General features: G+C 41.2%; 2 protein-coding genes across 4 annotated transcripts in view; both read right to left on the bottom strand.

Moving 5' to 3' along the window:
• LOC307039089 (uncharacterized protein) overlaps positions 1 to 15,619 on the bottom strand; it is a 58,149-nt gene extending 42,530 nt beyond the window's left edge. Inside the window, exon 1 of the mRNA XM_079680881.1 lies at positions 15,605 to 15,619. The gene's annotated coding sequence lies outside the window, so the exon portion shown is untranslated. The remainder of the gene's footprint in view (positions 1 to 15,604) is intronic.
• Positions 5,940 to 14,029, bottom strand: LOC307039088 (uncharacterized protein). Of its 3 annotated transcripts, XR_013808132.1 has the most exons (5): positions 13,995 to 14,029; positions 8,862 to 9,074; positions 7,658 to 8,724; positions 6,771 to 6,939; positions 5,940 to 6,569 (listed from the first exon to the last, which is right to left on the bottom strand). XR_013808132.1 is itself a non-coding variant. In XM_079680880.1 (4 exons), the coding sequence occupies exons 2-4, from the start codon at positions 7,827 to 7,829 to the stop codon at positions 6,440 to 6,442; spliced, it is 471 nt and encodes a 156-aa protein (XP_079537006.1). In that variant the 5' UTR covers positions 7,830 to 8,724; positions 8,862 to 9,274; the 3' UTR covers positions 5,950 to 6,439. The 3 variants fall into 3 exon arrangements, 1 of the variants encoding a protein (XP_079537006.1); XR_013808133.1 differs by lacking the exon at positions 13,995 to 14,029 and having other exon boundaries at positions 8,862 to 11,069; XM_079680880.1 differs by lacking the exon at positions 13,995 to 14,029 and having other exon boundaries at positions 5,950 to 6,569; positions 8,862 to 9,274.
• Positions 15,620 to 15,859: the final 240 nt, after the last annotated feature.

Genomic DNA, 15,859 nt, shown 5'->3' with positions numbered 1-15,859 from the left:
ATTTGATTTCTAAAGTTAATTCAGTAAGGGTGAGATTATGCTGAGGATTAAAAGGTGAGAGGTCTGTGTATATTCGCCACCTGAGAAACCCATAGAAAGCTGTAACAACTGCATCTGACGTTTATCAATGTATAGTGAAACCCCTTTGCCTGAACTTATAAGTCTAGCGTGACTTAATACTTAGCACTTGAAGATACAGGATTCAAATGAAAATACAATTAATGCATGAACAACTATTATATCTATTGCATAAGTACACAGAGGAGGTTGGGACAGAAGAAGATAAAAGTACCAAGCTGAATTGTATGCTTTGAATCATGCTCTTGGTTGGAGGCAGAATATGGGAAATCCTTGAGGGGCTTGATGATCCAGAGTCATTTGGTTGAACGAAGGGCATGGCAAGCTGGTGGGGAAAACCACTCATTGTGAAATCCCCCAAACCAGCAGAAGGTGCAGCATCTGTAAGTAACTAGAGAGGATCTGAAGACACCGCAAGGTCATTATAAAAGAATGAACATAACATTCCACTCGTCGCAGAGGGGCTAAGGACCAAAGATCAGAGCAATAACCATCTCTAAGATTGCATTCATTCCGAATAGTCCGCGTCTTTACATCAGACGCAAGTGTATTACATTGTATCATTTGCAGAAGGTTGGGTTTGCGTTCACACAGGCAACCTCAAACGGACTATGAACTGTAAACTAAAGTCATTGTACGGAGAAGCTTTTTCAACAATTGGCGGGACATTAATTAAGCGGATAAAATGCAGATCCCAGCAATTCCTACGGTAGCCTGCATCATGGAGCATTGGCAGGTTACTGCTTCATGCTGCTGTGAATCTGGAGAGTGTATCACCAGACTCTGCGGCCGGCGCATAAGATTATAAATCAGACAACGTGCATTAAAAACATTATAACACATAATGAGACATTATGCAGTGAGGAGGTTTCACCGATGACAGGTGGCTCTGATGTGATTGTACCACTGCCTTTTTAGTCTGTACACAGGGGACCAGTGAGGTAAGCAGTCACCAGAATGAATACATGACCCTATAGGTTATTGGATGTTGCACACATGGTAAAACAAGGTGATGATGCGCAAATAGTTTGTTTCCCATGTTTTGATGCGGACTGCGTCAAAACAGCAATGAACCGCTCCAGAGTTTACTAGCGAGCGACCCGAGACCACCTCTTTTAGGCGGAGCAGAGGTATCGGACTGTTTCCTCACCAATCCTCGGGGGTGTGACGTCTGCGGCACAACGTAGTTGAACGCGGAAGTAGAAACATTTGTTTACATTGCAGGCAGAGGAAATCGAGTTTGTTCACGGGAATATATCATGGAATTAAAGGCTTCAAGCGTTGATTTAACTTCGAGAAGGTAGGACAGGATGGCAGGTACTTTGGGAGTGCCGGAGTAAGCTTGCTCCTGCCTTTTTTGGTGATTAAATACCCGCCGACTGAGAGACAGTGCGACTCTTAGCCGACACACAAGAGAGGGGTTGTTACCAGTGTTACCGTTTAACTGGTGGCGCCGGGGAACTCGTGATATTCTATAACGGTAGGAAGATGTGTCCGGGGCGTGTACCTCATATACTCGTGTGTGTTACATTCTCATATACTCGTGGTGTTACATTTGAAGGGACAAAGTACATTTTTCCTCTTTAAATAAAGAAAGGTTTTTCATATATTCCTGAAACAATGTCACATTTTTTGTGATAATAAATTAAACCAATAGTCTTTTTCTTCCACTTTTATGTGTAATCAAAAGGGTGGTTTTTTGGCTATCTGTGAGCAAGCATAATACACATGACCTTTGACATCTGCTTTGCAGTTCCCAGACCTCCGAAGAGGCCCTGAGTCTCTGGCTTCCTCTGTTAATTGCTAAAACTATTATTGATTAAGCCAAAGGGGGTTTTCCTCAAATATGATCCAGTTAAAGTCTTGTTAATTAATGGTTCATGTCCAGCATGCATTAGTTAAGAAACGATAAGGATGTAGGTGTGTTGAAATGTGCGTTTCTTGCAAGACTCATAAAAAGGCCTTGGGAATTGGGTCCCACAGTTAATGAGACAATAGTCCTTCTGATTAATCAATGGATGTATTCATGATTATTGTGAGCTGACTTGAGGTGAAAGGAAGTTCAGAGATGGCCTTAGGCCAGAGGTGCCCAGTACGTCGACCGCGGTCGACCGGTCGACCGCGGGGGCAATGCTGGTAGATCGCGAGTCATTCATAAATTAAAAAAAATCCAGCTCGGTTAAAATAGACAAAACAGGTTTTGATCCCTCCTCCCTTGGCCTCCCTGCCACTTAATTCAGGAGTTGACTTGATTGACAGAAAAAGCGACCTATTGCTTTCCAGTCTGTTAACACAGAATGCAAAGCGATACAAAATCAGTCAAGTGCCGGGAGAGACAAACAACAAAATGAGTGCGGGAATGAGCAAAAAGCTAAAGACATACCACTTCCACACAGAATGGGAGGGAGAATCTTTTTTTGTGATGTCACATTCAAAGGTTATTTGCCTTATTTGTAAAGCAAGCGTCGCTCTGCCAAAGAAAGGTAACGTGGAGAGGCATTATCGGAGTGTTCACAAGGCATATGACAGCGACTTCCCTCCGAGTAGCAAGTTGAGAAAGAGAAAGGTCATGTATTATTGCTACACAAACATTATCTCTTAGTCTTAGTGTCACCAACTCGTTTCTAACATGCAAAAAGACAAACAAATGCGTCTATGTTCGGTGTATTTTCTATCTTTCCAATCCAGAAGAGATCTCTCTCTCCCCCGTCTGTTTGCAAGGGGGCGGGGCAGTTTACACACACGCATCTGCTACATGCAGCAACACACGGAGGAGATGGTGGAGAGAAGCGCTCCAAGGTGTGGTTACATGTTACCCGTCTTGAGGTGGACAATGCTCGTCACCAAAAGTGTTTAGCATGTAAGGGCGGTAACACGAGCAATTTGTCTAAACATTTAGCAAAAGTGCACCACATTCAGACGGAGGAATGCACCGGGTTCGACTGTCTTTCGAGTAGCTCTGTAGCCCCATCCACGAGTAACGTTTCCACGTCAGGTGTTATGTATGCTAGCAGCAACACACGGAGTTGACTACATGATACAAACATGGGTTAATGATTAGAGGTAACTGAGTTATTTATTTTGTTAAAGTTTCAGCTATTCTGTTTCCAGTTCTGTCATCAGATTATTTAATAAGATTTGTTAAAACATTGTTGTTTCTTTTGATGTGAAATATTATTTATTTAATTCAAATAAAAAGCAATGTTAATTTTGTTCACAATTTGTTAAGTTAATTTAATAATATATGTATTTTTGAATCAAGTATTCATCTTTATTGTCTTCATTGTTAGTTTCCACATGCCTAAAACAACCTCAAACTAAATCTAAAAGTTGATGGCTAAATAAGAGCGTTTGAGAAATTGTGCAAGGCACACAGTAGTAGTCCGAATAGTCGATTAATCGTTTCATTAATCTATAGATTAATCGATAATCAAATTAGTCGTTTGTTGCAGCCCTATTGTAGTTATCCCATGTAAAAATAAAACGTGTTATTCAGCAACCCTTGCAATTTGGGTTTTTATTTTTGGTTGGTAGACCTCGGTTAGCTGGTCATTTCAAAAGTAGCTCACCAGCCAAAAAAGTGTGGGCACCCCTGCCTTAGGCTATGAAAACAGTGAACCTTAGTTAGTTAGCTAATCCTATGGATGTCATGGGACCAGGACGTTTAACACATATGAATTGTGGCTTTCATAGAGAAAAACATGTGACTGTTGTGTGATAAGCTACATGATAAGATACGTGTTCATTTCTGTTAAAGAGTCCTCTGTCTGTAAAATTATACTACTCCAAATCATTGATTGAGGGATCTGCCTAAGGGCAGAGGGACAAACACACACACACACCCACACACACCCCCCCCCCACACACACACACACACACACACACACACACACACACACACACCCCCCCCCCCCACACACACACACACACACACACACCCCCACACACACACACACACACACACACACACACACACACACACACACACACACACACACACACACACACACACACACACACACACACACACACACACACACACTGTAAGAAGAAACAGATGGAATCAACAAACTGCTGACTCACTGCCTGGGGTCCCGTCCAGAAGTGAAACCGACCAATGGAACACTGCCAACTCACTGGCTAGCTCGCACAGAAGTGAACTCGCCAATAACAAATAGCTAGGTACGAGCAAGCGATACAACTCCTCCCCACCTGTGTATAAATGTTGTGATCATTTTTAAGATCGGCGCTCTTGTTTTTGACTGGCCGTGCGTGAGACGTGTCTTATGCGGTGGTAGAACTTGGGCCCGGAGCATTCTGCATTTTGAAGCTCCTGTTGCAGAGTGCTTCGTGATTATTTGATTGGGTGATGTATTGTATGTTTTACCATTAAAACAGATTATTGTTTAACCCTTATCCTGGGGCTTTGACTTTTCCTTCTTTTAAAACAAACTCATAGAGGAACGTGCGGAGCAGAGGTTCTGCCCCAACAAATCGGTGACCCCGACGTGATGACGTCATGACGTGGTGACGTGAGGACGTGCCGACGTGGTTACGTCATGAGTAGGGTTTTTTAGAGGAAAGCACTAGCAGCCAGTGGACGGAGTAGTCCGGAGAAGATGCCTAGAATAATCTCTGACAACTAGAACTAAGATCCTACAACTGAAAAGGTGAGCAGGCACCTGTTATTATCAAACATCTGTAATTGGCTATATAACCTAAATTTTAGAGTTGTCAAAGACATTCACAGTGTCATAGTCATTGGCGGTAAACAATACAATACATATGTTAGATAGGTAGGAAAGTTATATACAGTACATATAAAAGTGAAGCAGCGAAGTATTTCAGCGTAGGGTATTGAGTCTCTAACGGCTGGAAGGGTATAGAGTCCCTAGCTTAAGTGAAGGTATCGAGTCCTCACAGGCTATACTTGCTGGGGAAGCCAAGTAGAGTATCAAGCCTCTATCCATGGCTAAATTGAATAACAAATCTGAGGTTCATAGGAACCAAAAGTTACGTTGTAAGTGAATCCAAGAGGAGAAAGGCAAACTTCAAAAAGCCATTTGAACGGATCTCGCTACACTGTAAAAAAAAAAACGTTGTTTTTACGGTAAAAATCTGGCAGCATTGTTGCCAGAATAATGATGTAAAAAATATGGTAAACTGTAAACAACTTTACAGAACAACGTGTATATTTTACAGTTTAAAACAGTTGTAATTTACATTTTAAATCTGTAATTTCAACAGCCCTTTTCTGCTGAATTAGCATGATCACGTTGCTATTAAACTGATTATTTCAGTAAGATTTACATGCAGTTGTTGTCTATTGTACATTGAATCCCATTCAATTTTACAGAAAAATACCAAACAAATAACACTGTTTAACTGTAAAAGCATCAGTGTAATGCTGTAATTTAACTGAATTTTCCCGCAAATTGTAATCAAAAGTTGTGTATAATTTAGTGTATTTTGCCGTAGTAATGACGAGTTTTACGGTGAACGCAACCTCTAACTACTGCAATTTTAATTTTCTGTAAAATGTATTTATTACAATTAAAATGCAGCAAAAACTGTTTTATGAATAACAATCTCAAATATATAGTATAAAAGCGCCTGTAAGGATTATTGCTCAGTGGAAAAAAAATGTTTTTCCTATACATTAGTCAGATTGAAAGATTTCATTTAAACTACACTGCCTTCGTATATATATGTTTGACTATTACCAGAAATGTGAAGAATGTAATCCAGGGTACACAGATTAAGCATTTAAAATTAAAAATGCAAAGCTAGATAAACCTCAAGAGCCACTGTATTAAAAATTTAAAAAATTCCAACAAGAACTTGCCTTTCCAAGAATTTATTATATATATATATATATATATATACATAATAGCAGTGATCAAAAACATCTGTCATTTCTCAACATACATATTGGTAAAACATACAAACTAAGGCTGCACAATAAACAAACTTCAAGCTGAACAAAGTTGAGAGGTTACTTACAAATGATTTATGGGAAATAATGTTTATAAAACAAAAAACAAAACAAAACCACCCAGTGGAGTGTAACACGTCAACATTTTTACACTCAACAGTGATGTCCTGAGCTTTTACATCCACATAAACCAACCGAAGATTTTTTAAGCAACTTCACTTTGTAACAGCAAACCCCAAGAGTGGCTACAATGACCTTAAAATAATAGTTTGACATTTTGAGAGTTACATATTGCATTTTTTTAAATTAGTTAAAAGAACAATTTAATTAGAAAAAAGGCACTTCAAATTTTAACTACGATTTAAACAATCAAACAAACTGTAACTTGGGCACATCGCTACATGCCATTGATCTTACTGTCCATATTCAGACATCACGCCACTCATGGTCCGAAAGTTCCTGTATCAAGGTGAGGACTCTCGGGTTCACCTGAAGACGGGATGCGCGTGTCTTCTCCACTTTGGTGCCCTTCTCTGGGTTGATGGAGAAAAAACACCTTAAAATAGAAAAACAAACAAACAACAGAATTAATAATGAAATAGCTTGCCTAACAACAAAAAAATTCACATCAATCTTATTATTTTGAAGCCAAAATGACAATTATCTTAACCCCCAATTCACTGAAGCAGCTGCTTTAGATTTGTTGCAGTTTAATAAAATAAATTGTTGGATAAAACCCATCCCAAAAAACACATACCTCTGGACAAACTCCAGGGTGGATGCCAGCTCTGACGGGTAGGCGATGTTGAAGCAATAATAGCTCCCAAACATCATGGACAGGGCAGAAACCAAGGAGGGGATGTTGTCCTGTACTATGTTTCGATCCACACTCAGCATGTATCGCTTTGAAGAATAGCATGATCGTCCTAAAAAAGAAGAAAAACACAATTCAAACTAAATTAAAGCAAGACTTGTCTTCCTGAAACAAAACAAAACAATTTTAGCACATATGTTATTACATTTTAAGGTCTGTTAAATTGCTCTCACCATCAATACAAAAATGTATGTATGTGTATTTGCAGGTTAAGGGGAGATAAAGGGGATAGTTTAGGGGATAGTTAATATTGTTTGAAGGGGGGTTGTAGGAGCTACAGTTTGGAGAAACAGAGAGGAGAACCAGCAGACAGCTAAGCAATGCACTGCTGTGGACATAGTTAAGCCACCAAAAAAACTAAAACAATATTACTCTTAGTGTATGCTATATTAAAGAATATTTTCAAAGCTCTACCTTGCTGTCAGACAGCTATACAGTCTGTTTCTGATAGGGACTGAAGCAGCAGGGTACATTTGTGACAATATTCTAAATATAGCGTACATGTAAACTGAATTTTTAGGTGGCTAAAATACGTTTCGCTGCTGCACCCATCCACAGCTTTACATACGTACCCGTACTCCTGCCTGTTCCTCCAAAGACATGCAAGTAATACACTGACTATGGATAAGTATCCATAAGCATCCAAACTAGCCCTTTACGAGCTTACAGTAACAAAAAACATTGTGCAACATAAACGTCTCAAATTAGACAGAAAAGAGAGAAAGAAGTGGCAGAAAGAACAGAAAAAAGTAGTGAACGTTTTTACTTACCACACACAACAATGGTGGGAGTCAACTGAACTTGGTCCATCTGTACTTCCCCTGCCAGGCATGTGTCCTCCACATAACAGAACATCGTGTCTTCCTTCTCATCAAAGTAGGACAGTAGAAGCAGCACCATGTCTTTGACGTCTTCAGAACAACCACTTAGCTCTCCTCTCATCACTTTGAACTTGGTTAAAGCCTTTTGCTCTTGTACACAGCAACCGTATTCATGTAGTTCAGGAGTCGTTTCCCCTTCAGATCCAAATTCCGTGTGAAAGTTTCTTGAAGCTCACTTCCTGTGAGTTTCTTGAAGTGGACTGCCATGCCAAGGTCGTCGAACCAAAACGGCCACTCTTGCAGGAGGGATTTTATATTTGTCCCCTGGTTGACTTGTTTACGCTGCGTGTAGAACGTTGACTTCATTAGAAGTTTGACCTCCTCTGGATTTACATCAGTTTGCTTAGACATCACCCTCAGTTTTTCCTTTTTCTCCTGCTGGCTCTCTTCGGTCTCTCCAAGGGGCAGGAATTTTAAATCCCATTTAATGCACCCATAAGTGTCCTGGATTGCTGCTCTCTGTTCTGGAGGGACTTCATCTGTGTCTGACTCGTCGGTGCCATTCTTTTGTTTTCTTATTTTTGGGGTCGTGGATCGCTTCACATTCTCTATCCTATTTTGCAATTGCTTGACCAGAGAGTGATACCCTGGCCCGATCACGTCTCCCTCTATTATGTCTTGAAGAGACGTAGGATACTTTGCCACTATCTTTTTTGCAACTTTAATAGTGTGTCTTTTACTTAAACAAGGACTTTTTCGCTTCATTTCACACACCAGAATCCGTACCATCTCTCTTCTCATTTGTGGACTAGGTCGTTTTCCTCTGTCCAGTGTCTGCATCAGTTCCTCTGGGAACTTATCCCACGGTATCACAAAGCTATCCATCCAGTCTATATCAGGCCTTTTGCAGCTGTCGGAAGAGGTTGAGGATGAACTTCTGGGTGAATAGGACATCAAGGATGCAGAAGGTCCTGGCGAGCCACCAACAGATGAGCTGCTGGATTCAGGAGTCTGGCCTGCAAAACACACACATATTAACAAAAAGAGTTATGAGGAACAGTTTTAATGTTTCTATATTTCTGATGTATCTTTTATGCAGGCCACTTTGGGCACTGGTTGTATCCTGTACTAAAATAGTCACAAGTATACATACATCTCAGCTTCCAAGCAGCAAGGACTTTTCTGGCTTGAATTGGCCTCAAAGCTGACAGCAAATCTGCTTCATTAACAAACTGGAAATCCTCATAGGTCTCCACCCCAAGGGATTGTAAAGTCTCTTCCAGAATATCTTTTGTCATCTCTGGAAGGTCAGGCAAGACCTCAGTGATGGCACTGCGTATAAATGTTTGCTCCATGTCTGTCATCTCTGGAATCATGGAAGAACGACACTTTTCGGTTTTCAAAATTACAAATGAAAGACAAAGATAATTAGACATTTAGTCAAGTAATACTGTACATACATTATATACAGATAAGAGGAACCTCTAATTTGAGTATAGGGTGTGATTGAGGATGTATACTTTTTATTTCTGTACATTGCAGAACAAAAACTGCTGTCACTTTAATATTTTTCAAATGTGCATTGTTAGAATGGTTTCAACACCACAGTAGCCAATATCGTGTTTATTTTGACAACACACTGTTTCAGCGGGATGACTTGGTGCCCGTTAACAATGTATGATGGTAACGGATAAAAATCTACCAAGTCGTTAATGTTAACACATTGCAACCTTGCATTCTGTTTTGTCACAGAGTACAGGTGGTATTCAGAATGATAGTCAGTTTTATGTATATCCATCACAAAATACACAGCTGAATCATTTTGAATTAAAATAATGAGCAGTTCTCCGAACTCCATGGACTCGTCATTTTTGGACACAAGGAAAAGCCCTTTTTTATATGATGTACCTTTATACTGTATGTCTGTGGAAACACTAGTATTGTTTTCTGAAAAGCCAAACTCTCTCACTGCATGTTTGATTGAATCACTGTAAAGACTGGAGTAAAAATTACAACTGTCTTTGACTTGCAGAAGTTGACTGCATCCTGGCCCAGCTGAAAGATATGCTTGAAACATCTGATGTCTTTCGGATAAAGTTAGGCAGATGTTTTTAAAGTTTTTCAAATGCCTGGCACATCTCTTGAAGTAGCTGTGTTTACTTTCAAAACGCATTGTCCATACTCTAATCAAGGGGCCAAATTTCAAGATGAGTGCCGGATAGTGTCTCATGAAATGGTGCTTTGGTTTTAGTGGACTCTCAGGAAAGAAACACTTCCTTGTTTCCAAATATTCTTGGATTGTAATGTCAAGATAGGCTACCTGTGACAACGAAATCTTTTGTGCACAAATCAGATCAACAATATCTTTAAGCTGGAGAGTCAACTGCCACACATCATCTTCTGGATTTTGCACTTTGTCTCCAATTAATACAGGCAGCAATCTTAACAAATTCCAGTTCTGAATGGCTTGACCTGAGAGCTTGAATACGTCAGAGTTGACAGCACAGGGCTTAGTGAGAGCATCAGATCCTTTGTACTTGAACTGTTTTATGCGCCGGTTCAAAAGTGAATATGTAAACCATTTATTTTTCTTAATAAAATACTTTAAGTACAGTGCAACATCGTAGGATAAGACACCCTCAAATATGTCATGGCCTAAACAAGGTGGGAGACCTGGCTTGCAAACATGAAAAGATGTCAGAGCATTGAAGACAGAGTTTGCCTTTATGCCTTTGATGTGTGGACTGTCTTCAACTTGTAGATCAGCAACAGCAGAATCGTAACCTTCGGGTGTGCGCTGTGGCCCACATACATTTGGATCATCACTCTTAAACTCACTTTGTGTGATTTCACAGTACCTGCAAAAGTACTTTGAACGACTAAAGTTTTCAGTGAACCCACCAATACCGTGTGAACCCAAGTTATCACCCGCAATGCAGTACAGAGCCCCTTTGACCATGTCTCCAACTGTTGTAACTATTCCATTTTCCTCCAAATCTTTTAAATCCACTAACATCTCTGAGAACACCTTAGCAAATCCAAATTGTTTTAGGTCATTCTCTCCACACAATAAAACCAGGGACATGTGATCAGTATTAGAGCGCACATGAGCAGGTAGATTTGCCACAGAAAGATAGACTGCAACAACTTTGTGTTTTTTCCTAGCAGAGCCAAGGGGGTTGACAATTTCAAAAGCATCCTGGTACAGAATTAGCTTCAGGCATCCTGGATTTTCAATGAAGAACTGGTTGGACTTAAAGTTGTGTCCATCACTTATGTCACCAAAAACATCTGAGTCTGTTTCACATGACTGCTGTGACATTGAATTCTTCAAAATTCTGATTCTAATAAGCCACTTACTGTTTGTTTCAGAGGTATGTAGTAAGCAAACCTTTGTGTTAGGGCTGCACGATATGGGCCAAAATTCATATCTCGATATTTTTTAGCTGAATGGCGATATACGATATATATCTCGATATTTTTTCCGTAAAGTAAAAACAAAACAGACAGTCCTAGTTTGAAGCCAAACCTCACACAGGCACTTTATTTAACGTTTAGAAGCTGCACATCAACATGCATGAAATAATTCAGGAACAAAAACTACCAGCATAAATAAATAAAGATACCATTCTTCCTTCTTTCTTGCATCCTCCCTCATTCCCTCAATTACTGCTTTCTCCCCCGCCTTACTTGCTTCTTTACTGCCTTCCTTCCTTCTCTCCCCCATCCTTCCTTCAATCTTCAAATCCTTCTTTCCCTCCCTCCTTCTGTCCTTCATTCCTCCCTCACTCCCTCTGTTCCTTCTTTCTCCCCCCCTCCTTCCTTGCTTCTTTCCTTCTATAATTTCTTCCCTCCTTGCTTCTTTTCTCCTTACTACCTTCAAGTGGTACTGTATGATCCACAGTTTAAATAGTTTATCTTGTGGTCAATAGTTAAGACTCTTTGTGTGCATTTACAGTCAGACTGTGAGGTTTGTGACAGTGGATGAGAGCAACAGATGAGAGGAGACAGTGGATTTTAAATACATTTTTTTTTAAGATAGCACAGGTCTTAAACTATACAGCTGTTGCATTCATTTGTTGCTGGTTTTTACAACATAGCTTTAACCAACACGCCTTTAATTTACACATTACACAACACATGCACATAGTTTATCCGTTTAAGTTATTTATTTTATTAACATTATTTTCTAATTTCATATTAGTTAATTCAATATTGCACTCACCGATGGCCAGGTGAAGTCTGTGTCCAAAACACTGCATCCTCATCCACTTGTTAAGTCGCGCTGCTTTAACCACATTAGTCCCGTTGTCTGTTGTTATAGCGACCAGTCCCGTTGGTTTGAGCTTCCAGTTTACGAGGACATCCTGCAGGGCTTCAGCTATGTGTTCCCCGGTGTGGTCCTGGGGAAAGTAGCTGGTCTGGAGACAGGCACTTTTAATTTCCCACCCATCTAGGAAATGTATTGTCACACTCAGGTACGGCTCGCAGGTCCTGCTGGACCAGATATCGGTGGTCAGTGCGAAGTGAGACACTAGAGCGAGCCGGGCGAGGAGACGCTCTCTCACTTCGGTGTACATCTCGGGCAGGGCTTCTCTTGCAAAGTAATTTCGACCAGGTAACTCGTACCTGGGGTCAACAGCTTTTAGCAGCTTTACAAAGCCGGTCTGCTCCACAGTCGACGTGGGGACCATGTCTTTGGCTAAGTGATATGCCACTGCCTTCGTTATTTCACGCCACTTTTCGCTTTTTTTTTCATAAGGCACACCACGTGTGAGTGAGTTGTGTAGCGTGATTTGCTTTGAGGCAGGAGGCTGACAAGTCTTCACGGTCTGGGTTGCAGCACGCAGTTTAATACACTCCTCATACTGCACTTTGTGCTTCTGTTGTAAGTGGTGGAAGAGATTTGTTGTGCTCGACCCTTTCGTTGCAACTTTTTTCCGGCATTGTCTACAAAGTGCATTTTTCTGCTCCACGTCTGCCGCTTGAAAACCAAACCATCTCCAAATGAGAGAGCCGTTTGTTTTCTTCTTAACAACCAGTTCATCCTCGTTTTCTGTATCAACTTCTCTCCTTTCTGTCTCCTCCTCTATCTCCGGATTGTTCGCTGCTGCTGCCATGCTTCTTCATGCAAATGTCGGGAGGTGGGGGTGAGGGCGAGGGGGTAGTGAGGGGGAGGCGGCAGGGCGCCGTTGCTGCTGCTTGGAGATACAGAGAGGCGGGCCGCGGGGCAGAGAGAGTTTGCAGCGGAGTTTGCAGCAACTTGCAGCTTGTTTTAATATATATCGATATATACGATATGATGTAATCCTATATCGCGCATGAAAATATATCGATATAAATTCAAAACTCGATATATCGCCCAGCCCTACTTTGTGTCATATTTTCATCATTTCCTAATGTTACTTTTTTAGGCTCTATGTATTTGAACATCTTTTTGAATGTCTGAGCTCTTGAATATGTTGTTCTCAGTGGTCCCTGGTGACAGACTGAGAACAGATCGGAATCCTTCACACAATCACAGATTTTAGCAATAGCATCATCAGTTAGAGACATGTCATCTTTTAAAAATGAACGTAGTTTACTTAAAATGTAATCCTGTCCCAACTCATGCACATTTTGCATCTCTTCGACAATGGTCTGTATTGTTGAAGCTGGAAGAAGGAGCTGCCCTTGCAATTTTAAGTAGAATAAGCATACATTCCTAAGATAGGTCTCATTGAAATGCTGTGTCAAATCAGTGCTTTCATTTGTTGTTGCATCATTTGGGCTCTGGGAAGCCTCTTCATGTGCAGAACACGGAGAAATGGCTTCCCTGTACATGTCACTTATGCTATCAACAGAACATGCTCTGTGTTTTCTGGACATATGAGCAGTAAATGACGATTTCACAGTGAAAGTATTTGTACAACCAGTTACTGGATATAACACAGGTCGTCCCTCCACTATATGATCTTTTAAGTGGGATATAAGTTCTTTCACTGTTTGAAATTGGCGCGCACATAACGAAATTGCACATTTCAAATCTGTAACAATGGCTCTAGCAGTGGCTGCAGGCACATTGTGAATCCGATAAAAGTGAGCTTTAAAAGATGCGTAAGTACAAAATGTTCGCTTGCAGTTCGTGCCAACACATTTGAAAAAACACTGGGGTTCGTTCCTATGCACTCTAGAATGCAGCACATAACCCTTCAAAGTCTGTAGCGTTTTGCTGCAAAAACGGCAGGTAATCATTTTTAGGGGTTCCTATGCAATGCAGAACATAACCCCTCAATGGTTAGCTTACCAGTGCTACAGATGTGATCCTCCGCTCATGTGCACTAGGGCTGCAACTAACGATTATTTTGGTAGTCGACTAATCGGTCGATTATTTTTTCGATTAGTCGACTAATCTAACGATTATTTCTGTCACACCCTCCATCTCTGCTTCCTGTGGGCACGGCTCCTTTTCCGGGCTCCAGTGCATGTTCTACCTCAAGTCTGCACACCTGTGAATGTCACCCTGTTGTCCAGTCCCAGGATCAATTCAATCGCATTTTATTCTTGTCATTTCGCAGACCCTTGTTAATTATTATTTTAAGTTTGGAATTAATTACAGCGTCCATAAAGCTCTAGTGTGCTCTACTACGCTGTAAGCTTGGCGCTGTTTAGCAGCTCGTTGGTGGACACGCAGCCTCAATATAACTGAAATAGCGTTTGCTTAGCAAGCATTAACCATGAGACGTTCTGTTTTCCAACATGTAAGCTAACGTAAACATGACTATGGCTAACTTGCTCAAACTTACCCATGATCCAAAGTAGCAGTCCTCACGGTTCCAGGGTGCTTGCGTTTTAAATGCTCGTGCATCACTGTAGTGCTGCCGTGGAATGCCAATTCCCCTTTACAAATTCTGCATTTCACTGACTTCTTTGGCTTGTCGTCTGTGAAATACTCCCACACTTTCGAAACTCTCGGTCTCGCTTTTTTGAGCTCTTCATCACCCTCATTCTCTCTCCTTTCCGCCATCGTTCGTATTCTTTCTTCTTTGTTGTTAGTACAGAATGCAGTCATGGCAGACAATGGAGAGTATACTGCCCCCAGCACTTCCTGTAGTGCATTGCAGTTACAAATGAACATTTGCGCAGTTTTGAATTAACGTTACCGGCTCTCTGATTGTTTTTATACGACGCGTCGACACTAAAATTCTGCGTCGACGAATTTTTATGATCGACGTCGTCGATTATGTCGACTAATCGTTGCATCCCTAATGTGCACACAGCTCCACGTGGTCCGTGGCAGGCAGACTTGAGGCCGACTTGGCCGCGTAACCGTTAACCTGCAAATACGGCAGGTAATCATTTTTAGCACGCTAACACGACTGCCCGTTAACTTTGAACCCGCTCAGATGTAGCTTCAAACCCCCCGATTCACAACAGCATGAATTAAATGAAAATAAAGAGTTCAGCTTTTAGCATGATACTTCAATAACGTTACCAGACTATTTAAATGAACTCCCGGTCAGTAGACGTTATAACTATGACTGCAAAATGCACTCAATCACAAACAGAAGTTAGTATTGTCCTGACAACACACCGTGTTATAATTGAAGTTTGAAGAAAATAAACGGTTAGCTTACCACATGAACTTCAACCTCTCTGGTGAACATGTGCCTCTTCCTTGGAGGAACTCTGCAGCTCCTCCGCGGCTCCTCCGTGCAGAGACTACTTTTTAATAGCCTTAATTTTCGCTAAATTGAATATAATAATATAATATATATATAAATAATAAAATAATACTTTTTAAGACCCCGCGGACACCCTGAGCAGGATGTGCACTGAAAAATAGGGTCCCCCGAAAGCAAATGGGTCATTCGAACACTGCATACATGCATGCATAAAAAGTATAAGGTACAATACCTTCCGCCTGATCCAGGTCTAGTGTGGAAACCATTGGCACAGTTGGCTGTGTTGCCCTCAGCCTCCCCAAAGTGGCCAATATGAGCCGCCTTTGAAGACGGTCCAGCATTTTGCGTCGGGCTGAAGGGGAGAGCTCTGTGTGGCTCAACATGTGACGGTCCAGCCGGCTCCCCTTCTCCGCGTTACAGGACGGCACTGGGCACTGCTCACGCCTCACATTGAGCCTCCCACCAGCCAACAAAACTAAATTAATCT

The sequence above is a fragment of the Notothenia rossii genome, assembly GCF_949606895.1.
Source record: "Notothenia rossii genome assembly, chromosome: 5".
NCBI lineage: Eukaryota > Metazoa > Chordata > Actinopteri > Perciformes > Nototheniidae > Notothenia > Notothenia rossii.
The sequence above is the reverse complement of the archived record's forward strand: the minus strand, read 5'-3'. Positions and strand labels throughout refer to the sequence as shown.

Excerpts from the sequence above, each read along its gene's own strand:
- LOC307039088 (XM_079680880.1), bottom strand. The coding sequence starts at position 7,829 with ATGAGAGGAGAGCTAAGTGGTTGTTCTGAAGACGTCAAAGACATGGTG. Across the intron at positions 6,940-7,657 it reads TCCCACCATTGTTGTGTGTG|GACGATCATGCTATTCTTCA; the intron begins GTAAGTAAAAAC and ends CTTCTTTTTTAG. Across the intron at positions 6,570-6,770 it reads ACCCTGGAGTTTGTCCAGAG|GTGTTTTTTCTCCATCAACC; the intron begins GTATGTGTTTTT and ends TTCTATTTTAAG.